Source organism: Coloeus monedula (genome assembly GCF_965178545.1).
Source record: "Coloeus monedula genome assembly, chromosome: 5".
Classification (NCBI taxonomy): domain Eukaryota; kingdom Metazoa; phylum Chordata; class Aves; order Passeriformes; family Corvidae; genus Coloeus; species Coloeus monedula.
In genome coordinates, this window is record NC_138785.1 from 13903476 (window position 1) to 13931464 (window position 27989).

The window sequence follows — 27989 nt, forward strand, 5'->3', positions numbered from 1 at the left end:
CTCTAGGGCGTTGGGGTGTGTGTGTTAGGCCAGCCTGTGCACACAGTAGTAGCTGCCTTCTCACTGCTTGCTTTTTCCTGACAATTCTCCTGCTTGCAGCCCTTACTGCTCTCTCAGCCACTGAGCAAGGAAACCTGCTGCTGGATTTCTCTGTGCTTGGGAAAAGTGTAATGGTGCAAAGCATTGTGAGCTGCCAGGTGAGAAGCCAAGGTTCCATTTCCATTGTCGGAGGGATTGCTGGGGAAGAAGGCGAGAGGGGGAGAGCCTGGAGAAGAGACTGTGCCTGGGACCAAGGAACATTTTCTCTGGAAACTTAGGAAAGCCAGGCTTTGGAATGGCTTTAGGCACCTCTCTCTGACCAGCTTGCTCTCTGTGGTTTTTCAGGGATCTGCAGGGGATGACAGGAATCCTTTCCCAGTGACTTCACTGCCCAATGAAGACAAGACAAGAAGACCTCAAGTCTGAACAGTAAGTGTTTCTTTTACAGCCCTGCCTGGAGTTTCTGCAGCCACCAGGCAGGGCTGGCCCTGCAGCCACCCTGGCTTCTGCTTCCTCCTGAGCACCTCCTTTAGGAGAAAGGAGAGAGATAGGGGAGAGCTGCCCTGTGAGGGCAGCACCTGCTAAGTAGCTTGGCTACAGCTGGGCAGCACTTGAATTTTTGACTCCTTGCTGGGCCTGTGACCAGTATTGGCCAACAGAAATTCCTCGAGTTGCTGCCACGTTTTTTATTGTACATCTTAGTCATTACAAATGTTGTGTTGTCCTGTGGTGCAAGCAGTGGGGAATACTCAGAAGCTGTAACCTGCCATCCCACGGGGCCTTTGCAGTGTCATTTTCCATAAAACACAAAGCTCTGTGAGCCCCTCTGGGCAAAGGGATGCATTGCCTTGATCTGCTGGCAAACTTGCAAAAGAAAATGAGCACGATGTACCTGGCTGAAGGGCTGGGAGGCTGTAAAAACCCTCTCCCTAAAGCGGCACCTGCTGAAAGCCAAAAGGCTTTGCAGGTCCTCTTGGAGCCAAGTGACTGCAGTCATTGACTGGACTCTGCCAGTGTGCCTGTTGGATGAGTCCAACCAAATGTTTTCTCTTCCCTCCCTTTGTTCCAGACCTTTCTGCTGGACAAAGCCAGGTGACGTGACCAAGAGCCGGACTGACCTCGTGCACCGAATGAGACCGAATTTACAGTGACCCAGACTGGAATCCAGTGTGCCTTGACTGGGTCTCCAGGATGTAAATAGTTCCAAGTTCTCTGTTCTTTTGAAGCCTTACAAACAGTTCTGTTTTGTTTTTATTGTTCAATGCAAAGATCTGCATATTATTTTTGTTTGAAATACAGTTGCAAGTTATTTTGGTTACCTTTGGGAAACTTTGTGGTTTTTGAGGGTAATGCTTTTCTGCCTTGCAAAAGAAGAGATGGAGGGTGGTACCTGCCTTTAAAAAGACCACGTGCAATGAATTCTCTGCATGGCCCCATGGGATGATGGTCTATAAACATGTCCATTATGAGTTACCAACAGGACAATATTCACACCTATTGCTGACAAGGACATCTGCACTTGAGCTATGTCGCTGAGGGTCTTTCTCAGTTTCAGCCTTGTCAGACCCAAGTTTGGGTGGCAAAATGACACCCAAGGTGTGCTTGGAAACAGCTCTGCCTGTCTCCTGGGGTGCAGGGATGGGACTCACAGGGAGGATTCCTTCCCTGGCTTTTTGGCATTTGGGTGGATGGGGGTGGACAGCTGCTCTGGGTCCCTGGGATTGCTAGGGTATTGTCGTGAGTCTGAGAGCTTCCAGGGAGAGGAATCTCTTCTGATTAAGGAGGGATTAAGTGGCTGACTGTGGAACATGAGGCATATTTTGCATTTGGATATTTGCCTGCAAGCACTGGTGGTCTCAGTGAGCGTCCAAGAGCAGAATTTGGTATCAAAGTCGGGTGTCCTATTGTGGGAGAGGACTTGGGCTCCCTCTGAGCCACACTCTGGGATGGGCCCAGTGACTTAGAAACCTGTCAAGGGAACCCAAAAGGGAATAATGAGCTGTTTGCAAGCACTTTTCCCTTGCCACAGTAACAGGGGAGGCAGCATCCACAGCACTGGTGTGTCAGGAAGCTGACACCCTTCTCTACCCAAAGATTTCCTGTTGTGTGACAGCAGCATCCTGCCATCCTCTCATCCAATGGTGTACCTGTCTTAGCCCTCTGCTGCGCTCTGTCACATTCCTTCCCCTCTTTCTGACAGACCTGTGGGGATGTGGAGAGAAGGATGGGATCCCAACATAATTGTGCTTACAAGAAAGAATTATCTCCCTTTTGCACATCATTTTGTGATGTAGGAGCAGGTCTGCACAAGTTTAGCAGTTCCCCCTTTGTAAAATTCCTGTTTGTGGGTTTGAGGCTCAAGAAATTGAACATAAATACCAGCAGAATGCCTGCATTTCCAAAAGGAGTTTCTGTAGAAAGGGCTCCTGCCACATGGAAGCCTGGAGTCATTCTGCCTTCTGGCAGTGCAGGACCACCAGGATCATGGCTGGGTCTCCCTGCACCTTCAAGTGCCTGGCCTTTTACGTTGACTTTATTAAAAGCCTTAGTGCATTTCAGGGATAAGCTGCCCTAATGAGTTGAAGGAAGGTCCATGTTCCCCCTCCCTACATTACCTATCAAGCTTTTTTTACTCCTCCTCCCTGGAGCTGTCCCTGCACATAGCAAGAGGGTTGGAACGAAACCATCTCTAAGGTCCCTCCCAACCCAAGCCATTCTGTGATTCTATGAAATAATAGGAAATTAAATAAAAATCCATTGTATTTCAACCTTGAGCCAGGTCAGGGGCCTGCAAAGGGTTAGAAAAGATGCTCACTGTTTTCACTTGGGCCTATTCTAGGACATGAAAAAGATGACAGAATTAGTCTTTCTGTTTTACCTGTTCATTTTGTCTGCCAGCTTTGACCTTCTATCAGTGAGGAAAACTTTCATTAAGGGCAGTAACGGACCTTCTTCTCAAAACAAGTGACCAGTGGGTGTGAATCAGCACCACAGACATGCAGAGCGGTGACTTTTACCCTGATGCCAAGGGGCTGGAGATAGCAGTGCCCTGCTATGACTTCAGCAGGGCTGTGCTGGCTGTCCCTGTGGCCATGGGCTTTACAGAGCATCAGCCAGTAACCTCGGGATGCTGCACAGAAGAAGGATTTGCATGGATTTGCAATTACTTTCTCCCAGCACCTGAGTTAGGTGTGCTGATTTGCACTGTCCTATTTTTTTTTCTCTCTTGTAAAATGCATGCAGGCAAAGATAATGTACAAGCAATTCATGGCCTCTGTTAAGTCTTGCCTATCAAGCAGATGTTTCTTGTTGGCTCTGCTGCCTCTCCCAGAACAGCCAGAGCTGCCTGGTTAGAGTATAGCTGCACTCAAGTGCCACAAAGTGACAGCAACACCGACCTCGCTGACTGAGCCAAGGAGGAATTACAAGTTTTATCTCCTGGTTGGCTGTGCTTTATTTGCTAGCAGTTCCAGTAGAGAAAACGTGCAAATCTTTAGAAAACAAATGCAGATGTGGTAAAATCAGCCAGCAAAAAAATGTAAGCGGAGCATGTGGAACGGAGTACTTGGGTTTGCAAAACTCAGCATTGCAGTGATGCTGAAAATAGTTCCAAAACCAGTTTCAGCCTAAATGAGGACAGAAACCCCCATTTAAGGGTGGGAGCAATTTGGAGTTAAGAATTTCCCAGGCATTTGTTCTAATTAAGCTTGAATGGGCTAATTGGCTGAATTTTTATTGCCTGTTGACAACTTGTTTGTAAAATGAATCTCGGTGTCATTTGATGTGGGAGCCACGGTCCCATCACACGGGATCATGCCGAGCATCCTGCAGCTGTCCCAGCAGGCACAGCAGAGACACAGCAAACAAGGTGCACACAGCTGCTTCTGGTTCTCATCCTGGTTCAGGGCAACTAGGTCGGGCTGGAGTTGGGAAACTGTGCCAGTGTTGCATTCTGGGTACTTGGTTTTATCTTTGACAAACCTTTATTTACTCAGGAGTTTCCCCGGGTTGGTGGGGTCTGATTTCATTCCTCAGTGACTGCTGTTTGTAGATTTTTTTTGCCTCTTGGTGTGTGTTTCATGCAGCTTGTTTCCAACTCCTAGAAGAGAGGAAAACACTCCACCATTTAAATGTTGTTGCAAGTGGAGGTAAGGACACAGAACGGAGGCCCTGCAGCCGGGACATAGGAAGGCACTCTGATTTTAAATAACTGCACCCAAAAATTCATGGCAGCAAAATGATCTCAGAAAATCTGGTGCCTTGATAGCCTTAGAACTGCTGGGCTGCCTGCATCGCTATTGCTCACCCTTGAATGCAGTGAGAAAGAGGCTGCTCACCTAAGTGCTGCCTTCAGAATCTGCTGCCAGTCCTGCTTTAATTTAATTGCCTTCCCACCTCTCTAAAAGAGCCTTACCAGATCACAGGCAATAGTTTCCTTGGTTTTGATGAATAAATTGTTTCTGACATGTTCAGTCTGCTCTATAGGCATAGTATGTTAACCCTACAAGGGTTATCAACACTGCAGTAACTGCCCCCAAATCCCACCGCCTCTGAAAGGTCCTGGAGACAGGGAGGGATCCCTCCCGGCTGGGATCATTGCTGCCTCCTGCTGCTTCTCCCGTGCAGCCTCCCGGGGCCGCTGGCTGATAAACACACGGTGTGGTCATCTGCCAGAGCGGACTCGGTTTTCTGCAGGGCTGCATCCCCCTCTGCAGGCAGGCGTTTCTAGTGGAATCGTTTTCCCAGCCGGTGTTCAGGGAAGTCTGCAGTCTTTCTGATGGGAGTGCACGCGTGTATTTGGTTTGTATTTTAAAATATGCAAGTATCATATGCTTTGCCTTCTAAAACTTTCTGTTCTTAGCAGAGTATTTTAGCAGGATGTGGAATCCAAAGAGTTTTGCTGCCAGCACAGCTGTATTAGGAACGAGATTTTGTTGGGGAGTATTAAAAAGTACTCGAAGCTGGAAAAGTATAACCAAATGGACCACAATCCCCTGTGAACGTAAATAAATAAGGTGTGTGGGGGTAGAGCCTGCTGCCGTTGTGGGGCTGCTCTGTCCCTCAGCATGGAGTGGGGGGATATATTCCTTTGTCATCACTGTCCCCTTGCCAGGACAGCTGTTAAATCACAACAGCTTTATGTGCAGGTAGGTCACTGCAGTTTGTCACCACAGTAATTCTGTATTTTTATTTCTTTTTATACTTTGTCGTCATTAGCACATTTTCAGTAATGGTGTTTCTAAAACCAGTTCTGTACAAAATATATTTAGCTGTGGTGCCATCAAAGACTAACAATGTGGGACTGTTCTGGGAACAGCGTTGTTCCTTGTGAACCTGCTTTGCAGTTTTCTTGCCAGTCCCTAGGGATACACCTCTAGAGGCCTGAACATGAGTGTTGGGGAGGGAGTGTGCATTGAAATACAAATGAGATGCCCGTTTTAGGATCCTGTTCTGAGCTAGTACCATGTGACTTCCAGCTCTTCCCACACGCCAGAGAATCCCAGAGCTTTCGCTGTAACCTGATTTCCCTGCTGAACGCTTCCCTTTTTGGTGCCTGGCAGGTGCTGTGGTCAGTGTGGTCCAGGTGCGTGAGTCACACACAGGCTGCACCCACGGGTGTCACACTCTCCCACCCAGAGGAGAAATGGATCAGCTGGCAACCTGCACTTGGTTTCACAGTCAGGGTCACTTGGTAGAAAACTTGGGGTTTTTGTTAGCCAGGACATCCATAGAAGGCAGCATTTAGTCCCAGAGAGGGAACCTCTATCCCTCCTTTCCACCCTTCAGTCAGGTGAAGAGACACAAGAGTAACCACATCCTTGAGAGGAGGGCAGCAGGGTGGAACAGCCCATGGCTGTAATGCAGGATTCTCTCTGCCAACAGAAGCTTCCTGTTGAGAAATACACACTGCAGAAACCAAAAAATACTCAATGTTGTAATGTTTCCCAGCACCAGCAAGCTCCAGACATACAATAAACAACGTGCTTTGAAGTACAAATGTTTTATTGCAGTGTTTCATTATTTACAGTACCGTTCACTTTGTCCCTGGGTGCTACCAAAGTGCAAAGCCATTTCGGGCAGGGAAGCTAAATGATGGTAACTCGGCAGAAAAATACAACTATGCCTCGCCCCTGCTGTCCTGCCTCTCCTGGTCCTGAATGCAGAGAAATTTGCTGCTCTCCCTGGGCATTTGGAACAACTTGGTAACTGTGAAACTTTGGTCACAAAGGATTGTCACTTGGTCTGTTCAAGGTGATGCAGGGCTGTCATGTTGCTGTCTCAATTTTTGATGGAAGTACTGGTTTATTACCAATTATCTTTCTGCTGACTCTCTTTGGTTCATTTAAGGTTTTGCTCCCTTTCATCTGCTCCCTTAAAAGAGCCAACCTTGAGAATGTTACCAGAGCTGCTACTGGATACTGAAATCAGTCATGTCTTCTAGAGTTGCACTTAAAAGTTTTACAGAATACCACAAATTTTATTATGCATTTCCATTTTGTATAAAAATGGTGACTCAAACACCACTGAAGCCTACATTTTCACACAGTACCATCTCAAAGTAGGACAAATTCAGGAAGGACCTCTCAACAGAAACACTTCTTTGGAGAAGAGGGTAGTAACTACAGATTTTACTGAAGACTAGAGAATCCCAGTATTCCAGCGGCTAAACTCAGATCAAGAATCTTTCCAGCTTTCTAACAAGTTTATTAGCTCGAGAAAGTACTTTTTAAGACAGTTTTCAGACTGAATCCCTGCAATTTCCACTACTGTCAGCATTCCCTTGGGAGGTGAGCAGTGAACTTCTCTGCCTCAGCTATCTCCGTGTGCATCAGGGATGTCGTTACCTTCTAAAACTTGAGACATCTTCTGTTCAAAAGGTCTTGTACAACTGGGAAACGTTTAAGACTCCATTCCAGAAAACAAGTTATATGAAATGGTACTCGAGCTCTCCAGAGAACATGCAGCAGGGCTGTTGGGGGAAGCTCAGCAGCAGGAGCTGCTGCGGCGCTCCTCACCACATGCCTAATTGATTTACAGTTCAATACTGAGTCCCTGCAATAGCTGCCTCAAATGATTCTGAAATTATAGCTTCTCAGAAATGGGATGATTGCAGTTCTTGGCAGGTTTGTTCCTGTGAGTCACACTTTTATTCCATGTTTTCACAGGCTTTTGTGTATCACTACTGACAGAAAGCCACCAAAAGCTTTACAGTTGCAGAAGATACCATTTTCACAAAGAAAATGTATTTGATTTATTCCTTAACCTACCATACAAAACACAGTGTTTAAAAGCTGCACAGTGCCTCCCTCCCTAGTAGCATTCCTTTGGAATTTGGAGGAGGCAGCAGAGCTCACATGCAGTCCACAACGTTGCTAGACCCTTGGCCCATGTCCCGGATCTGGCTGCTGAGACAGGAGCACACGGCCACGCCTGCCCCTGCCCTGCAGTGCGACACTGAGCCCACGAGTTCCCACCTACGGCAAAAAAGGAAAGTTAAGTTCCTGCCCTTTCTGAGCAACCTGGAAGTATTTTCTGTGCCTGAAATTCTGTTACACTGCCTAGCTGTTCACTCTGCACAAAAATGCACCCCACTTAGTGCAAAATCAAATTGAAACAAGCAGGAGAATGTTACTGAATGAAAGGGTGAGGACAAGGGATAGAGAGGAGCAGAGGAGGAGGTGCTTAAATATTTAGAAGACTGCCCTAGTGATATAAGCAGCAGTCCTGCATTGATAGTTATGGATATTATTCAATTATTACAAGGAAACAACAGCTAGACTCCTCCTGCACACTGTTTCTATGCTGGTGTTTTCATACAGGCAGATTTTCTTGTCTTATTAAGCCAAGCAAAACATTTGAAATTACCGGTTCACTATGGGATCAAATGCTTCCACTGTGTTCAGGTACACATTGCCATTATGACCTCCGACTGCAAAAATTTTCCCCATCAGTGTCGCTATGCCAACACCACCCCTTGGAGTTGTAAGCTCTGCCACATATTCCCATTTGTTACAGCGTGGGTCGAACCGCTCCACCGAACTCAGGGGCGAGTTGTCATCAAAGCCACCTGCAAACAACCATCACATGATCAGCTTTTGGCACTTCTGGTGCAGGGGATATCCAAGACCGGCATTCTCAGCATTCAGGGGGTCCTGTCCAGCTTTCTCTTTACTGGAACTTTACATGCTCCTAAAAATTAACCTAACAGCTCTCCCTCCTCTCACTGCACAAGCATCACTCAGAGTGACAGTTTTATTCTACTCAAGTTGCAAGGATTCTAATTTTATTATTTTTCTCCTTGAATTCATCATACTTATAATGAAACAGCTTCCCATTTGGAAGAGAAAGAAACCTAACACCAGCAAAAGGATGGTCTCAATCTTGAACTTATTTTACTTTATGCAAAACACACTCTAACAGCATTCTCAAATTACAGCATTGGCAAATATATGAGTAGAGAAAAAAAAAATCCTCATATAAGACTCAGTGACGCATTCCCCTTGTTGGGGAAGCTGTCAGAGGAGCATTTTTTTTGAAACCTATTTAGCACTTATAATAAATCAGGGCTTTTTAACTATCACTATGGCACACCTACCTGGCATCTTCCTCTCTCAGGAAAGCAGGTAAATACAAGGTAGCACACAAGACAAGAAGCTGTGGAATAAGTGCAAAAAAACCTACTGTTGTCTACACTCGGAACACAACTTGAGTGCTTTGAAAGCGTGTTAATTTAAGAATAGTTTGCTAAAAGGAAACTCAAGAGTAGTGAATCTTGAGAGGATTTTCTAATACGGACATACTGTCTTTAACAGATCAGCCGTCCTGAAATGTGGGTTAGGAGCTGCTTTTCATTTCCTTGCTAAGGTACCTTCGTTTAAGCGTGCCCTGGTTGTGCTTGCTTTCTTCTCCTGCCCAAGAACACCAAGTACAGGTCAGCTCTATCTGTTCCTGGTTCCTCTAGCAACAACAGCCTCTTCCAAAGGCCAGCACTTGGCAGCAGCAGCACTATAAAATGCCACATCCCTACTCACCCACAACATACAAGCAGCCATGGAGCTCGCTGACACCATTCCCAGCCCTTCGCTGACCCATCTCTTTCACTTCTATCCACTTATCCAAGTGGGGATCGTATTTCTCCACACTGGAAAGAGATGCTACACCATCATTGCCACCCACAGCATAAACATGGTTCTGGAAAACAGTTGCACAAAGATTATTTGTGATGTAGTTGCCTTTACTCAGCTTTTCATAAGCAGTGTTAAAATTATAGGAAAATGCAGTATATCCACTTTTATTTAAGAATTCCAACAACAGATGTAATTATCGAACATAAATGCTATCTCTTGCAATTAAAAGAAGTGAAACTGTTATGTAGTGTTGCAGCTCTTTTTCAGAGCATAAAGGGATTAAAGTACAGCATGCATTTGGTACTTTTAAACACAGTGACCATGACAAACCAAGCTGCTGAGACAGGAAGCACTATACATGTCATTAGAAGGGTATTCCTCCCAGTATCTCAAATACTGTTGAAACAGTTCAATTTGATATGAGTATTATCCTAAATATCCCCACTTTTTGCACAGGGTTTTGATGACCAGAGGCGCTCATATCCACCAGCTGCATTTTGTTCAAGACCTTGTGTTCTACCTTGTGAAAGCAGCTCCGAAAAGCAGGTGGGTTCCCCAGCTGGCCACAGCCTGGGAGGAAGCAGTGACTCACCACCAGGGCTACGGAGCCAACGCCGCCCCGGGGAGTGTTCATGGAGGCCACAGTGCTCCAGCGATCCGAGTCGATGTCGTAGCGCTCCACGTCGCTGAAGCACGTATTGTCATCCAGCCCCCCAATGGCGTAAATGGGGCCACCCAGGGACGCCAGGGCAATGCCTCTCCTAGGGAAACACAGCACCAACACCTCAGTGCAAATCCTTAACCAGAGGGAGCCACACAGCAAATGCAATGGTACATGAATGGTGCCTGTTTCAAACTAGGGGGGAAAGAGTATTGCAAATTTAAAAAGTGACGTTTATAGTAAATCATGTGGCTGGCTCTCTGCACACCCATGTCATTTTGACTTCTTGTCAACTCTAAGGCCAAGTCCTCTGCTGACATATCTGGGTATGTGACAATGTCTTAGGTATGATTTCTCTATCTCAGTACTGAACTTTTATGCCTCCTATTTTGTTTTACTGAATCTGGTGATGAACCAAAACCTGCTGGTTTTAACTTCGTTGGTATAGCTGGCTGCTACCATTTCAGAATGACTGGGGGTGATACTAATACATATTAAAAGACAAACCTGTGCTGGATAATAAATAGCTGAACTCTAGCAAGGTTTAACTGCAATTTCTTCCATTCTGGTGTATTTTTATTAAGTGTTAAAATGGTTGTCAGACTTGCTTGTACTAATCTACCAGTATGAGAGTACAATCAGTACTATAAAAGTGAAAATATGGTCCAGAATATGAGCATTAAGTTTCTGCTTTAACTACCAAGAGAGGTGATCTACCATGTCATTGACAATATTCTTGTCTCATTAAAGAGGGCAGGCTCAGAGGAGGCAGGAGCAAGGGAGGCACAATCTCTCTACAGAACAAACAGTGTGGCAAGATCTTGGGCTTATCTTAAATTGCCTCAGCAGATAACACAGACACCACTTAATGGTGGCAGTTTTTTTCTCTACTAAGTGTTCCAATGCCTTCATGAATGGGAGGAGTGGAGCTGGGAGGTAGCCAAGACACAGCAACCCTTCAATTTACCCGGGTACTCAGTAATAAATGCCACAAAAATCTAGGGCTGATTGTTGCTGAGATTATGCCCCAGGGTGGTGGCAGGAGCGAGGAAGCAGAGCAAGCCACTTCCAGAGTCTGGGTCTTCTACTTTAATTATGTGACAGCTACAAATAGCTTTAGGACGTAGCCATACTTAATATTTCATTCCTACTTGTGGGTGATGCTTTTCAAAACAACAAATAACAAAATGGAATGCAGAATTAAGGATACTGATTTAAATAACAGCAGAAACAAAAAATTACAGACCTTTGAGTCCAGTAACTCCTTAAAAGAATCTTAAATGTCAAGGCAAGAAAAGTCCTCAATCTCACTTTCATATTGAGTGCTTCTGGACTTTTGTGTGAAAAACATAGGCAGCTATTTGTTTCCTGGTGTAGTATTTCACTTGTTTTATTTTCACTATGAAGTATTTCACTTTTCATGTTATGCTGGCAGTTATTTTGCTCATTCTTAAAAAGAGCAAAAAACCCACAGAACCAGTTCATCAGTTCCAAGTTGTTTACTGGGCATAGCAGACAGGCCCTAGATGCCAGAATGCAAGCACATAGCTGGAGTAGAAGAGGTCCCTGCTCCAGAAGCCAGCTCCTCCAAAAAAAAAAAAAGAACAAAAGGGTAACATATTGATAGCATAAAGCTCCAAAATAGAGGGGGGGGGGTGGGGAATCCTAGAAATAGAACAGTTTGAAGACACCCAAAAAAGGTAGGACAGGCAGGATGTTTTTCAGCATCAGCAAGAAATGGCACATCACAGACTAGGACTTGGAGTGTGGGACATATGTATACCTCTTTGTGTTCATTGATGCCTTCATCATCCACTTGTTTGTGAGAGGATCAAAGACTTCCATGCTTCCTAAGTGTTCATTTCCATCATGTCCACCTACTGCGTAGACTTTACCTGAACACACAGACATCTTTTGATACAGAGATTGCTTGGCAACATTTCAATTTTCATTTATATAACATCCCTGCCTATGTGGAGACAAAGAGGTCAAACACAGGTAAAAGTTTTAGAATGTTTTCAATATCAGAGTTTTATATGCTGTACTCAACCAGGAATCTGTTCTAATGTGGACTTTTACACAAAGCTTGAGATTATGTAGACAAAAACATCTTCCCCTAATTTACTAATTTACTAATAAAAAGTACTGCAGGTCAAATCAGTTTGAACATATGTACCAGTCTCTTCAGATTTTCCATGGAGAAAAATGATCTCTGTTCTGCTGCAGCAACAGAGGGGCTACCATGTACAAGGGAAAGCTGCATTATTGGTGCTAAGCTGCTCTGGACTCCACAGACCTGTTTTCAGAAGATGAAGACCCAAAAATAAAACTTGGAAGAGTTATGGTCTTAGTAACTTTCCAGTATGGATTTAAGTAAGAAGGGAGCCAGTATGAGCACTAGAAAATTCTGGGTGACTGCTGTGTAAGGCTGTTCCTTTATAAATGGATTTTTAGAAAGTAAATCACCTATTTAAGGCAGGAGGCTATATACAGTTCAGCTGGGCTGGGAAGAACCTTTAAAGTTCATCTAGTCCAGCCCCTGGCAATGAGCAGGGGCATTTTCATTTTCAGGTTGCTCAGAGCACCATCCAGTCTGACCTTGAATGCTTCCAGAGATGGGACATTTACCACCCCTCTGGGCAACCTGTTCCAGGTTTTCACCAACCTCACTGTAAAAACTTCTGCTTGATATCTAGTCTAAATCTACCCTCTTTTAGTTTAAAGCCATCACCTCTTGTCCTGTTACAACAGGCCCTACTAAAAAGCCTGTCCTCATCTTTCTGGTAAGCTCTCTTCAAGTACTGAAAGGCCACAATAAGGTCTGCATGGAGCCTTCCCAAGTCTGAAACAGCTCAACTCAGTCAGTTTCCAGTAATGTCTTTTCCATAAACACAGTCTCAGACTGGCTCAGGACCAAACACTCCTTCAAGGGGGAGAAGCTTTACTAAATTGAAGACTATCCAACAATTAAGCAATTTGTTTACTACTTGTACAGCTAGTGAAAGTACCAATTCAGCAGAAGGAGCAAACAAGTGCCTTTTGCTCGGGGTTGCTTGAATAGGGTTACTGACCTCCCACGGAGATCACACCCACGTGCCTCCTCCTGCTGTTCATTTCAGGGCCGAAGAACCAGTTGTTCTTACTGATAGAGTAACACTCGATGCTGCGGAAGGGGTCACCCGATCCACCTCTGCCACCGACACAGAACAGCACACCTGGAGAACATAAAACAGGTTTCCAGAGAACTAGCAGGAGGATGGGGAAAAACAGCTGTATAGCAGAGCAACTGAAAATTAGGTAGCTCGGGGCAAGTTGTATTTCACTTCAAGGAGCACAGTCACTGCCCTTCATAACTGGATACTGGATTTTGGCCTTTGCTTGACATCCTGCTGTGGCAATTAGCTATCTATGCTCTCGTAAAAACAATGCATATTTTAAATATGCTTTTTGTGATTTGGCTTAAGGAGGTAAATCCATTGTTTGTTAAATACAATGGAGAAATTATGATTTGCAGTCTAATATTCATCACTCACTTTTGGTGTAGGTTAGTCAAAGACTTTAAAAGTTAGCTCAGCCTTCAACACCGAAAGAGAACTGTCCACTGTTTTCAGTACAGCTTTGAACAGATTGCCTGGTCATAACATACTTAACAGCTCTGGCTTTAATATAGATAGAGCCAATCAGGATAAATTATTAATGCTTTAAAGAAAGAAAATGACTGCTGAAGTTCTGCTAGGAAAATGCAGCACATTACCTAAATACCAGAGAGGTACATAATGGCTTTCCCAATTTTGCATTAAGTCATGAACAACCCTCGATACCAAGCTATACCTGCTTGCTATCAAGACACCTGCACAGATGTGCTGCCTTTTCTTCACACCACTCCCTACTGGGTAACCAGACACACATTTAATTACCAGCAGTCTGCTTCCTTGGTGTTGTGCGAATGGAGTACTCAAAGTCAGGCACTGCCCTGCTGCTCAGGTGAAGGTGGTAGTTTCTTGCTTCATCCAGCAAATCCCTACATTTTAGATTCTGCTTGACAATCTCTTCCTTTGCCACAACACCCATAAGGAAACAAACGGGCAAGAGAGGCAGCCGTACCTGACACAGAAATGAACACAGTTGGAGAAACTGGCTGAACTGCTGAGTGTCACCAAGCACTGCTGCACATGCACCAGCTGGCAGCTCCGGAGCCAGCCGGCAGCCCCATGCTCTTCAATAAGGAGAGCAGCTCTCAGAGCTGTTCCGGACAACAGTGATATGAACAGTTCTTTTTAGTGATAATGTTTGCTACAACCATTTGCATTTCAGCCACAGAGAAGTGTCCCTTGGCCCAGGCCATGCTGAGGAAGATGAGCTGCTGCCTGTGCTGCACCTGCACCTGCCCAGCACGATGCAGGCAGCACCCGTGGCTTTACCAGGGCTTTATCAGGTTAATGTGCTGTTGGGTATGAATTTTCAGCTCACTGCTATGCCACTGTAAGAGGGCTTGTGCTAGAATGGTTCATTTTCTTTGGGTGGCAAGTCAAAAAGCAAACACTGTCACCATGAACTAAGTGTCTATGAAGGAGGTATTGCTAGTGCAGTTAACACCTTTCTCTAAGGCAGACTTCACAGACTTCAAGATTAAAAAAACCCCACATGTTCAGAGTTAATTGTTTCCTTCTCAAAATCCTTCCTGCCATTTATTTCAGCAAACCTTTCATTCTTCTTTGTAAGACAAACAGTGCAGAATATGAAGTACAATCAGAGGCAAAGGTGGGACAAATATTAGTGGGGGGAACTGAAGCAATCCACCTGACTTCTTAAGGTTTGGAGTCAATGCTGTCAAGCAGCTCTCAGTTGGCTCAACAGCAATGGCGAAGAAGTCCAGCAGCTCCAGTGCTTTTCAGAGCAGCAGGATGGGCCTGTTACAGCACTGACAAGCGTCCCTGTCTTGAAGCAAGCATGTGCCTCTACCTGTTCTTCCTTACCACCTTGCTTTCAGTCCCACTTCTTCCTTTATTTTGGCCCAGCTTCTTTGAGGCTACTTTAAAGCACCACTGCAGCCCTGCTGACAGGCTCCTGAGGTTAGTGATGTGGTAAGAACTCCAGGCAGACAGACTCAGAACCTCATTATGGGAGTAAAACCTGTAAGGCTGATTATGACATGGATAATCACTGCCTAGAAGCCCAGGCATGTTTTCAGCTAGCAGTAATGTCCAAGTCAACTGATGACTCCCTATGCTCTGGCAAATAACCCGTATTTATAAAGGAAGGGGTTTACTTTTTCATTGCTTGAATCTAGACTCTGGTTTCCATCAATAGAATAAAACTGTTAATCTCATCTACTAGCACAACTGGGCAATAAATATAACTTTTTTTTTTTAAATCTCTAACTATATTGCTTGTAAGTTTAAGCATAGTGTAAGAAAGAAGGGGTTTTTGTACCAAAAACCTCATGCTAGTCTAGATGAAACTGAAGGTTTTTGGAAGACAGCTAATAAACCATTGTGATCTTTTCCTAGGAAATGTGAAAAATGATTCATGAAGACAATGACAGCAGCATCTTAGAGTACCTCTCCTTACTCACATAATGCCAACGTTATCAATTCAGCCAAATGCAAAATAATCAAGTTGGACTTCAGTGACAACTAGAACTGCACAGCCAATCCTAAAACACATGGCATGTTTTGCAGCACATGGCGTGCAAATCCTTCCCAGTACAGGTTCTCCACATATATTCTCTCACAAATACTGCATTTAAACCCCCATACCCAGCACACAGGGAGCTTGAATAAGGGAAGCAGCTAATGCTTTGACAGGAGGAACTCCGATGGGTGTTCAAGTAAGCCCAGCCAAATGACCTTTTGATACCTGTATGTGTTTTCTTTCAAAAGCAGTGAGCTTGCATCAAGTCTAGACAACTAAACTGCCAACTCCTTTTGGCTCCTACCATGGTAGTCTAGTGAGCATTAAGAAGTCTATCATGTTTCATAGCCTACTAGGGCTAACACATCTTGCTCTTTTGTTAATGAAATACATGAAATATTCTAGAAGTAGCACAACTTGATGTGACACATCTCTGTTAGTTTCCTTTCCTAGCCATGTAAGAAAACTCAGCAGTTTTGCCTCCTTTCTGAAGTCCAAATACGTAACAGCAAGGGCAGTGAGCATATCAGGCTGTATGAGTGGCAAGCCAAGTGAAGTGATGGCTTTATTTTCTGTTTTGTGTCAATATAAAACATTTCTGCTCAAGCGCAGATGTAGCTTTTTGTTGGTCCCCCACCTCCCAGCCATGAGTATAAAGTGAGTACCCTTCTCTCTACAGAAACAGGAGAATATCACTTCTCCCTGATATTTAAGAACTCTTAACTTGCTTACACTGTCAACTCCCAACCATGAACTGGACGAGGCACCAAAAGCTATGAACATTTTCAGCTTGAGATCAACCCATGTACAAAGAGCTGATTACACAGCCAAACCAGCGATGGGACAGGCACTTGGTGCCTCTGTGTGCCCTACCTGTGCAAGGATCTCATCCAGCCACGTAGCGTGATGCTGTGGATTGGCCAGCAGCCACTTGATAGCAGCATTGTAAACTTGCTTTTCGTTTTCAATATTCAGGTCACTGGAGGACAGGAGTTTATGGAGGTGCTGTGGTGACACACTGACAAAGTCCTCGCACTCCATCACTTCTGTAAAATGTTCACAAGCAAACTGATCAGCCATGTCCATCAGGTCGATGCGGTTGTGGCTCTCGGCGAACGCCCTGACTGCCAGACAGTTGGAGGGGTGGAAATGCAGCTTCATGTATTCACAGCAGGCCTTTGCCACCAGTTCCACCTGCAGAATGCAGGCAGCGTACAGGAGCGGCTGGACGTTATCCACTGTCAGCGTGAGCTGCGAGGAGTACGCGAACTTCACCAGGTCCTCGATGGCATCGCTGTCAAAGTCCCTGATCTCGATCACCTTCTGCTTGGCTTCAGCCATTTCTGAAAGAAACATGGCTCGGAAGTATGGAATAACACAAGCTAGCACCAGTTTGTGGCAGGAGATTAGCTTTGAACCAACCTGAAAAGAAAAGAACAAAAAACCCCCCGATGTTTTACTGGAATGTCGGTTTTGGCTGTGAAAGGAGGAGCAGTGAAGCTGAAATAAGAATTCTAGATTCGATGTGTTTCGTCTGTACTTTGTCCATACAAATTAACCCCATTTGCCTTGAAATTCTGACATTATATCCACATATCCCACGGAATTCTACGTTGTAACTTGGCCACCAGAGGAGAGCAAAGCCGAAATACAAGGAAGCAAAAGCACTGATGCACTGAACCTGACTTTCTTTAAAAGGCTTATGAAGCCTCTGTAGAAATATTCTAGATGCACCTTGTAGACAGGAGACACTAGTTTTATATGTACTCAGAGACTTTGAGGGGAGGAAAATTAGAAAGTGACGTTTTTAGACTACTTAATTTAGACTTCTGTACTTTTATTACTGTCAAGGAACTGATGTTTATAGAAGCAAATTTATGTAAAAACATAGGAATAACAGCTATTTCAGGGGTTATTAAAAGTTACCAATCACTTCAGTATTTTTAGAATGTTTAGCCACAAAAGACAGTGTATTCCCCATAAAGAGAAGGTATTTCTCAAAATTCTGATCAGAAAATGTAAAATAAGCTTTTCACATACAAAATTCTAGAACTCCATTACATTAAAAAATAATCTAAATATTGAAGGTAAATGAACAATCCACTGCTATTTGTGTTCCAGGAGTGCTTTCTTACAGCCTTTGTCACTCTGCAGTCTGCACTAACATAAAGGGATGGCTGACTTAAGCAACCAGTTTCCCTGACCGACTCAAATAACATGTTCATTTTCAGATGAAGGTGTTACAGAGAGCTGTTGTACACTTAAAATAAAAAGATACTAAATTATAAAGGATATTTTGGAGTTTTTTCTAGCTCTGATTCAATACACAATTGCTCTACCTTTTTAAAGAGCATGATCAACACAAGTGTAACCTACCTGGTGAGCAGCGAGCTGAGTACAGAAAGCAAACACACAAGCAAGAGTATGCAGATTAAAAAAGAGGAAAAGATGGATGGTTCAGTGTGATTACATCAGATCACCCCAGAAGGAACAATTCAGACCTACCAAATGAACAAAAAGCAAACCAACAGGAGAAAAGCAGATGGTATTTATCTGCCACTCTCTGCCTTCTAACAGCCTCCTAAGACTGTTCATATGACAGCAGCAGCAGAGTAGGTGAAATTCCAGAATTTTAAATTAATTCCAGAGGAAGTCTCCGTGTGTGTTCCCACAGCTTATTACTGTTATCAGCACTCCAACCAACTACAGTACTGATACAAAAAAATGCTACCAGTGGTCTGCTACGTAAAGCTCCCAGGCCATTCTTACCTTCAGACACTTTTATTCTGCCCATCATCCCACTCTCTAATTAAACCTTCCTTTTGAATTAAGTGGCTTTACTATGTTACCCAAATTTGCTTAATTTTAAATTACAGAATGGTTTGGGTTGGAAGGGACCTTAAAGGTCATTTTGTTCCACCCCCTAACATAGGCAGGGACCTTCAACAAGTTATCTAGCATATTCTTGGTATTTTGAAATCAAGAGCTCCCCTCCAGTTACTAACAATCCTATTTTAAGAGCCAGCAGTTAAAATAATAATCAGTCTGAGAACAGCAATGCCAGAATTGCTCACTATCACAGGTCACACACAAAAGCAGAAAGGTCAGTAGAGATCTGATTATTCTTAAAACCTGAGCGAGGCCCAAGCACTACAGGAAGAAAAATCAAGCCCCCATGAAAACTCTAATTCAAGTACATAGTTACCAGTCACTTGGAAATCCCTGATTTAGGAAGCCATACAATAAGATTTCCACAGGTTGCTCCAGCCTTCACTGAAAGCCAAGTCATGTCATCTAATATTCTTAAATTACCAAAGCAGCTCCACACAGATCATACAAATGAACATTAATACAAGCCTAACTTAGGGAAAGTTAAACTGCAGCTCCAGTAAAGTGTTTTTTCCAAGGCAAGTTTCCCTAGCAGGAGTATACATTTAACTATGTTTATAAAATAAGACTGTCTGCCTTTTTTTTTGCAAGGGTAACTGGAAAGGAAGGAAGGTAAGAATGAGGTCAACAAGAAAAGGGATGAGGAGAGTTTGTAACACCAGGGATATACATCTGTCAGGGATTTTCCCCGTTCATATCTAACAGTCAAAGTGGCAGGCTAACAACTTCTCCTAAAGGCATCTGTCATTTGTTCTTGGTTTAGGAACTGTGCTTCATCATTATTCCTTCAGTAACTATCTTGCACTAGTAAGTTGTTTAGCTAAGCAATACTTAATATTTAGAGGTGCTGGCACCCACTTCTGCGCATGCTAGATACAAATTTATTGTGATCAGGATATAAGTAATATACAGCTGAGTTTAAAATAATGCATTAAAGCAACGCTATGCGAGAATCATAAAATTTCCTTCCTCCTTCTCCTCCTTTACTCTTTGATCAGCTGTAGAACACAACTGTCTGGGTTTGTTTTTTTTTTTCTTTTTTTGAAGAATGCTGGAAGATAGATTTGTTCCAGAAATCCTGTTTGCTGAGAAGAATCTAGCAAAACAGCACAAAATGCAGAAATGGAGGTAAAATTAGGGATGAAAGTGCATTGAGAACAAAGAGGCTACAAGGACACAGAATTGCACAGTAATTACTGACCAACTCCGGAAACTTGCTTAGAAGGAAAGATGGATGAGGCCAAAGTCATGCACTTCCTCTCTCAGATTGTCAATATCTTAAGTGTTTAAATTTCAGCTGTAAACTTTCTAAATAAGAAGAAAAATACGATCTTCTCTAGAGATGCCTCAGATCCAAGAGGGATTCTGTGGCTTCCATATCCCTGCCAATATTCACAGCCACCTCCCAACACACTTATTTGCAACTTAATCTTCAGACTGCTACATGCAATGGATGTGTGACAAGTATCACCTTTAGTGTAACATCACAGAGCTCTCCAGCTTCAAAGAAGTGAAGAAGAGAGCTGTGAAAATCCCTCCAAGCCTCATTTGCCTCAAACACGAAGACATCGTCATCCCCATCACTGTTGGAAGACCGAGCTTGCTGCTGCTGCCGCCTTTTTCCTTTCATCAGATGTTGTTTTGCCTGCTCAGGGACCATGGATTCTGAAGCCATTGGCTGTTTCTTCTCTCACTGCATCAATCTTCAAAAACTCCTGCCAAGACAAAATCCAGCCCATCAGGAGCTAGGTACTAAAATTCAGTTCTGTTCATCTTCCTGTTTAAAAACACACACAAAAAAGAAAATTAGACATTAGGTAATGCTAGTACATAACACTTTGATTTCGTTATATTACTGCCTATGGTCTTACCTGGGGAAGGTGAGAGCAGAAGGGACAAAAATAAAAGACCCACTTGAATCTTATGTAGGTACCTTTAGGAAAAGACATTATTTATCAACTTGTTGTCCACACTTCTTGAAAAGGACATGAAAAAGAAAAAGCAAATAGATACCACAGAATCATAGAATGGTTTGGGTTGGAAAGGACCTTAATGATTATATAGTTCCAACCTTCCACTAGACCAGGGTTCTCAGAGTCCCATCCAGCCTGGCCTTGAACACTTGCAGGGATGGGGCATCTGAAGCTTCTCCGGGCAACTTCTTCCAGCGTCCCACCACCCTCACTGCAAAGAACTTCCTCCTAACATCTAATCTAAACCTCTCCTCTTTTCACTGGAACTGTTCCCATTTGCCCTGCGACCACCTGCCTGTGTAAAGTCACTCTTCCTCTAATAAGCCCCCTTTAAGTGCTGGAAGGTACTCCAGAGTATATTGAGAAGCATGTTCCTCTTACACTGACTGTGTTTGGTTTCATGCCTTTTTAGTTAATTTATGATGCATTCATTCTTCATTCTATGCTAAGAGTTGATGATTGCTGTAGTTCAGTGATTTCTGCTCATGGACACCGGTGTTGGAGGAAGTGGACTGGCCAAAAGAACAAAAAGTTCTTCTGCAATAACAATTTAAGTCACATGTCTGGGAGCAGAAATGATTTTCCTTTGGGAGATTTTGAAAGTGTCCATGCCTCTTATTATATCTGTAACTCCTCCTGCATCAGTACCAGAGAAAAAGCAGGAAGTGACCTGAGGCGACCATACTTGTTCCTGCTGTAGGTCACAGGGTTGCTGCCAGCTCCATGTCCTGTGTGGTGACAGAGCTGGTGGCTGCACCAGGCCAGGCAGGTTAAAGTGGGATCAAACATGCCTGGAATATCTGCCTGTGTGGTGCTTTAAGCAAGATAAGTATTCTTCCTTTAAAAGATAAGTAAGAGAAAGATCTTACTTCTTCCAAAACTACAGACTATCTCAAAAATATTATGGATCACAGGATCTTTATATAGTTTATAGCAATGAATACCTTTTTCTGCTGAAAACCTAGCTTCATTATGCCAGATTTGACAAATTACTAAGATATTTTTCTGTATCTTATATATATATATATACATACATATATATAGTTCATTAGGATATTTTGGTTCTCAAATTAATCCTCCATGACTGGTACTCATGTTTAACATGCCCTTCAAAGAAGTCACTATTAGCACTGAGATCTGAAGCTGACACAGAGCTTCAGACACAATCTCCTGAGGTTATAAAAATTAGCGTGAACAAACAAAAGGGAAAAGACTGTAGTTGAAATGCTGTACAAGGATGTTGAAAGGCATCATGTGTTATTCATTCACATGATAAAGGAGGTAAGATATAGCATCTCTAGCCCACACTTGTAGGGAACTCATGCTTATTTCGGTCTTTGACACTCTGGCTTCACCACTCCCTAGTTACTCACACCTCACCATTGCTACAGTGAGCAGAAACACTGCTTTCAGACAGAACTGACACTGACTGCTAAATGAGAGTATACAGCTCCCAAGCCATAAGGTTTTTCCATCTGACACATAAGCTACATTTATCCTCATGCTTTAACTGCAGCTGCACACATACTTTCCTCATCTACTCTGTGTCTCAAGGTAAAAAATGCCGATGGTCTACATTTTACCTGTTCTGGGTATGCCATTGTAAACACCAACATAAAACCCATGAGTCTTATGAAAAAATCAGTGCTGCTGTTGGGGTGAATTTTTTACGCTATAAATGAACTAAGCAATAATACAAAAGCCAAACATAACTGATTTTAAGCAATGTTTTTCATCCATATTTCATGCTCACAGCAAATAAAGGTCTCAGAGATGCTCTGAGCTCTTGCCTGTAAGAAAAGAAGTTAAGTGCATACTTGGATTTATATATTTGATACATACTAAGTACACACTAGATATTGTAGGGGAAGAAACTAGAAATGATACCAGAGGAAACCAATGGCATTACTCAGGCACACAGCCATAGATAAGAAAACCATGTATGAGGGAGTGCCCAGTATTGTGATATCAAATATGGGTATGGGAACATGAGAGCAAGTCAGCTACTGTTCCTCAGGTAAAGAGAAGGTTCTGCACCTTGTTAAAAATTTAATGTGTAACATAACCTTCAGAAATCCAGATAGCAGTAGATTGACATACTTCAGCTTTCTTTTGATGAGACTTTGTGACAGGTATCTTAGATTTTTATTCTTCCCCCAAGTCACCAATTCAGGAGCATCTTGTTTCTGTCATACACCTCGGTCATGCAAATCTTTTTAGACACCTATCCCCAAATCCTCTAGTGCTCTTAATTACAGCATCTCACAATTTGAGTCTTCAAACAAATCATCATCTGCTATGGGAAGTACCAGCTGTGGCCTTGTTTCATTTGGAGAAAATACTGTCTTGGACTCATGTTTAGCCATAGGCCTTTTCTGTTCTCAGATTTTAAATGAAGAAGAAATTAATTTTAGTAGCACTTGAATCAAGATACTAAGCTCTGGAAATCTGAAGATCACATCACAAAGTCATGAAGGTCAGTATATTTCAACTCCACAAACTAAGAAAGGAGAGCCATTAACAGATTTGCTCCCCAAATCAACAGTAATTCAACAGTAACATCCCACTACTTGAGGTTAATTTAGTCCTGGGTGAATGCCACATACACACAGAGTCTTTCCTCTCCAGAACAAAACACTGCCATAGCCATTCAGAACTTCAATAACGTCTTGGCAATTAAGTCTTCCAGCCTCCACACAGTATAATATTTTGACATTAAGAGCACAAGTAACCACCACAGCAAGTGGAAGCACTCTAAGGAAACTAAAGGAAGTGCTTCGTTCATCACATCATCTATCATTCCTTGTAAACAGCTGCTTGACACTTTTCATGAAGAAGTAGCTGTCTGAAGAAAAAACCCAAACAAACCCCACACATGTTTACAGCTCACCATCATTTGCTGAGAGTCAGCCAGCAATTTTCTAGTTCAAGTTAAAAATTTAGAAATATTGATGATGTCTGCTATTCTCAAGAGTGCAGCTGTTCCAGACCCCAAAGTGTGTTCTGGTCACCAGTGCTGACCCTCAGGCAAGGGACTGAGGATCCCCTCCTAGCTGTTCCTCACACTTACAGAAGCAAGAAAGGATGGGAGGTCAGAGCACAAAGAGGTTATCTTATAGCTGCTGCAATTCAGTCCTAAAGTGATGTGATTTTGATTCAGACATTCTAGCTAAATCTTCAGCTGAATTAAGTGTAAAATTACTCAAGTCATACAGAGTACTTACGTTCAGTAGAGAAAAATTACCTCCATTTTGAAGCAAAAAGAAATTGAAGACAACAGACAGTGGTAGGACATGAATAACATTGCTCTGTTTTCCCCCCATAATGAAATTAAATCCAAAGAATCCTGACCAACAAGCCAATCTAGACGTTGGAGTACATGGCCTCTTTCCTCTGTGGAGCACCTTGAGAGATGGTGTCCCAGAAAGAAGGGATCATTCTTATTCTTCCTCTGACACATGGAAGGAAGACACTTCAGTGATACAAAACTAACAAAACCACAATTCCCACTTATAACCCAAACTAGGCAGCCTTCAGGTAAGAGGTATTATGATACCTATAAATCCAATGTTCCTTATTCAGTGGTACTGAAGCTGGAAAAATGGTGGCAGAAATGCTGGAGAAATCAAGATACAGATGAAGTTTCACCAAGTATCCTGTATGTAATTTTGGTTACCCACCCCAAAGATGAACGAAAATCACATCATGATCTGTGCAGAGAAGGGCAGTCAGCCTCCCTCAAAAAACAAAAAGGCCTTTTAATCGAAGGAGATAAGAAATGTGCCTTTGTACGTGTGGCTGTGTAAAACTAACTTGTCTAACACAGAGCCTGGTGAGTCTCTGTGGGTAATGAGATGCTCTCACTGCTGCCCACAAGATCAGAAAGCAGAGGCAGCAACAAGACCTTCTCCAGTTTAATCCACCTAACAGAGCAATTTGAGCTGCTGTCTTGTGTTGTGCTAAGAAAACTTGAACGTTTGGAAAAAGGACAGCTGGCAGAGCTAAGGAAGACACAGATGGAGAGAAGTGGGAAGTGTAGGAGGCAGCTGCAGTGCAAACTGCAGACAAGCAGCAGCTTTGGCAGGGACTGTGCAAGCAGCTGTTTCACTGCTCAGTCTGGTTACAGCTACATCAGCAAGAAGGAACATGGAGGGAAAAAACTGATAGATGAAATAGTGTAGAAAATCCTCAGCTCTCTCCCATTCTCCATTCACTAATTCTATCGAGGATGATGTGGAAATTTTATGCAAAACTGTTCAGATGCCCATGCTAATTAGGTCAAATCAGACAAGGCTGGAAAACACGGGAATATTCAAATTACACACTGTATTACAACCCCAAGCCTACTGCACTTTTCAGCAGAAAGTTATTTAACAAAGAAAAATAGTCAGAATCTACCCACCTAACTGGTTTAGCTTATTTAAAACCACCAGAATTGCTTTTGTAGAAACACATAGAAAAGTTTCTTAGACAACACTAATATACAATTTCAAAATCCTTTCAGCATTTCCAAGGTTCTTTGCAGCAAAAAGTGACATTATGGTTTTGTGTTATTTGTCACACAGGTCGCTCAGTAACAGTGAAATGGGTACAGCTGGCACCATCTCTCATCAAAATCATCAACTGGATGATTTTTATATGTGTAATCAAAACCCCATCAGTGCTGTAGACACACAAGCAGTGAATGAGGACTGCTCCTCCTTAGAAAATGCAACAGAAAAGGCGTTTTGTAGAGCATGAGAAGCATCATCAGATAAAATTTCATTTTGGAAATAATTCCTCCTGGCAGTCCCTTCATGCCGTTTTGAGACAGCTTCTTCCCAGCTCCCTTTGATTCAATGCTCAGTGAAGTTCTACTGAGGTTTAATCCTGGTTTTCATGAAACACCAGAAAGGCCACCTGTCTCCTGGGATTTATAGAATAACAGGCTGGCAATTTTGTTCAATTTTGCATTATAAAAAACAAACAAAACCCTAATATGGCATGATTTATTTATGCTTGATTTACTTTTGCTTCAGAACAACCCTCAGCAAAATCCCTCCGAAGTCACAAAACAGCAAAGCAGGACTCTGCTTTGCAGATACAGGGGTAACTAAGACATGGTTTATTTATGCAATGTAACCTTGGGAAGACCCAAAAAGTAGAACACAAAATAAAACCCACTGAAAATTGGTGCAATGGGAGCACAGTGAAGTGCTGATGGATAGATACGAAAATTTAACTAGCCTATTACATCACGACAACAACAGAACAGTCCCTTACCAAGGAGAGGCACTATTGTCTTCTCTGCTGGACTGTTGGGGTCTCCCCCCCTGCCATGGAGCCCTGGGAGATGGGCCCTGGGGGGGAGACACAGGGTTTCCCTGCCCCTGGTCAGCCTCATTCCCCATTGGTTGGTTTGTGTTTTCCGGTGTGGCCAAGGGCCCTCGGGTCCCGTGACTGCAGAGTTCCTGACCAGAGCCTCGGCCATGCGGCTGGAGAAATAAACATCTCTGAAACATCTACCACGAATCTGTCCATATATACTTCCTTTCCACGGGATTCCTGGTTTGATATATGCGTGTTACAGTAATCCCCGCTGTAACAATGGACCATATTAAAAATAACAATAGTTTAATAGTCTCCACAGCAGCATTTAGTCCAGCCATTCCCAGGAAGTATTAACAGAGAGCAAAATTATTTCTAAGTCATTTGGCAGCTTCCTGTATCCTGGATGTGTATATCAAGGCATGGTACCCACCAGAGCATTCCAGAACTGTAGTGAAACAATGCTTCCCACACACACCAGTCCCTTTGTCCCAGGACTCTCTGCCTTAGCTGCCAACTATCATCACATTCTCTCATTTAGAGATTCACAAGACAAACTGCTCAAATCATAAAGCAGTATCACCTTCCTTTTGTCCCGGAGCTGCAAGCTCCTTCAAAATCTGAAATCAAGAGGTGGCAGAGGTAATACAAGACAAAAGGCTTCACAACCAAAGATGTTATAACCATTGCAGGAGATTATTATTACAAAATCTGTTCGGTGAAACCTGCTGGGGAAGAACTGAAGCACTGGGTAATGTGGTACTGTGCTGCCTTGCATCAAGTTACTGGCAGTCATTACACAATGATCCTGTCTTCGTGTGACTGATTACATTTGCCTTTACAAATAAATGGCCAACTAGAAAACTGGATGCCAGGCTACTGACATCCCACTAACAATTAACAAAATAAATGAGGTAATGAACACCCTGCACCCAGTACGTGTTACCCATGTAACAACGCAGTCAAGCTTTTTTCACAGCACAAGAATTTGCAGACATTACAGGGGACTCAGCCCAAACTGACCCAAAATCTCAGACCACATTGCCTGAAGAAGGTGGCTGAACAAAATGCAGCTTAACCTCCATTTCCAGCAAAGACATACGTGACATGTCTGTTTGTGGTTTTGTTTGCCAACACTTGATCAGCTATTTTACTTGTTGTGGTACTTGTCTGTAGTGTGATTTGTTTCTTGATTATCCTTCCCGAAGCCTTTGCACCCAGCACAGAAATCACAGAAAACCAGGTATCCCTGAGTTTTGTAACTTTTACAAGTGTAGGATATATAGGAATGACTTAAGAAAAGGAGGAAACAGATCTACTTCCCAGCGGCCAGTAAGCAATTGCGTTGAGTGGAGATGGGAAGGGGGAACCCATCAAAGGAGGAAGGAAAGCCAAGCAGGCTGGGGGAGCTGTGACATCCTAAATTCTCATTTATTTGAGAAGGAAGGAGAGGCTAGGAACTCCTGCGGCTCCCCCCAGTAGCAAAGGGCAATTTCTTGCTGGATTTTTTTAGCACAAATATTTGTTTTGGGGTAAGCTAAGTGACTACTCGTTATCCTTTACAAAACGCCAATAGTGAGCTGACTAAGGCACTACCTTTGGCTGTGGTCTGCACATGGAGCATCTTGAAACGCGTGGAATCCGGGCTCAGTTTATTTTTAATTAACGTTTATCTCTTTCTCGAGTGGTGTGGCTGCCAGGGTTCTCTCTGTGGATGCCCCCGCACCGCAAGCCCCGCGATGCCGAGCCCGGGCACCGTGCCGCCTCTGCGCTCTCTGAGCACAGCCCAGCCCGGGTACCCATTTGCACGGATTCCACTTTAATTCACCACACACCCGCGCTCGGTCCGGCTCCCTGGCTCCGATCTCGGCGATCTCCGTGGCCGAGGAGGGAGCCGGGCCCGGCCCGCGGCCCTCCCGGGAGCGGCTCCGGGCCGTCCCGCCCTGGCCGGGGTGCCCGGGGGTAGCAGTCCACGGCGGTGCTGCGAGGAGGGGGAGGACCGCGGCACCGCCCGCCCCGCCGAGCCCGCTCCCGGGACACCTGAGCGGAACCTGAGGGCAAGGGGCGCGTTACATAAGGGCGGGGGAGCCGCCATGGCGGTACAAGCGCGGTACGAGGGCGCGGGACGGCGGGGGAAGAACGCAGAGTGGGGTGCAGCCCTCCGGCTGCGGGGGCAGGGGAGGTGCGAGGTGAGAGCCGGGGTGAATGCCGCGGTGCCCGCCCGGTGCCCGCCCGCTGCCCGCCCCACTCACCTGCGCTGCCGCTGCCGCCGCGGCGGGTCCGGCGAAACGCCCGGCGAAACGCCCGCCGCCCACCAGGGGGCGCGCCGCGCGCATGCGCCGAGGGGCGGGCCAGGGC

The 27989-nt window shown here is 44.0% G+C and overlaps 1 protein-coding gene across 3 annotated transcripts; it reads right to left on the reverse strand.

Annotated features, from left to right (window-relative positions):
- Positions 1 to 6052: 6052 nt before the first annotated feature.
- On the reverse strand, positions 6053 to 27941 carry KLHL8 (kelch like family member 8). Of its 3 annotated transcripts, none has more exons than XM_082281614.1 (10): positions 27884 to 27941; positions 19823 to 20066; positions 16336 to 16884; positions 13746 to 13932; positions 12900 to 13043; positions 11612 to 11723; positions 9760 to 9928; positions 9072 to 9231; positions 7906 to 8107; positions 6053 to 7514 (listed from the first exon to the last, which is right to left on the reverse strand). In XM_082281614.1, exons 2-10 carry the CDS (start codon positions 20024 to 20026, stop codon positions 7391 to 7393), a joined length of 1851 nt encoding a protein of 616 aa, XP_082137740.1. In that variant the 5' UTR covers positions 20027 to 20066; positions 27884 to 27941; the 3' UTR covers positions 6053 to 7390. The 3 variants fall into 3 exon arrangements, with proteins under 3 accessions (XP_082137740.1, XP_082137741.1, XP_082137742.1); XM_082281615.1 differs by having other exon boundaries at positions 19823 to 20128; positions 27884 to 27897; XM_082281616.1 differs by lacking the exon at positions 27884 to 27941 and having other exon boundaries at positions 19823 to 20244.
- Positions 27942 to 27989: the final 48 nt, after the last annotated feature.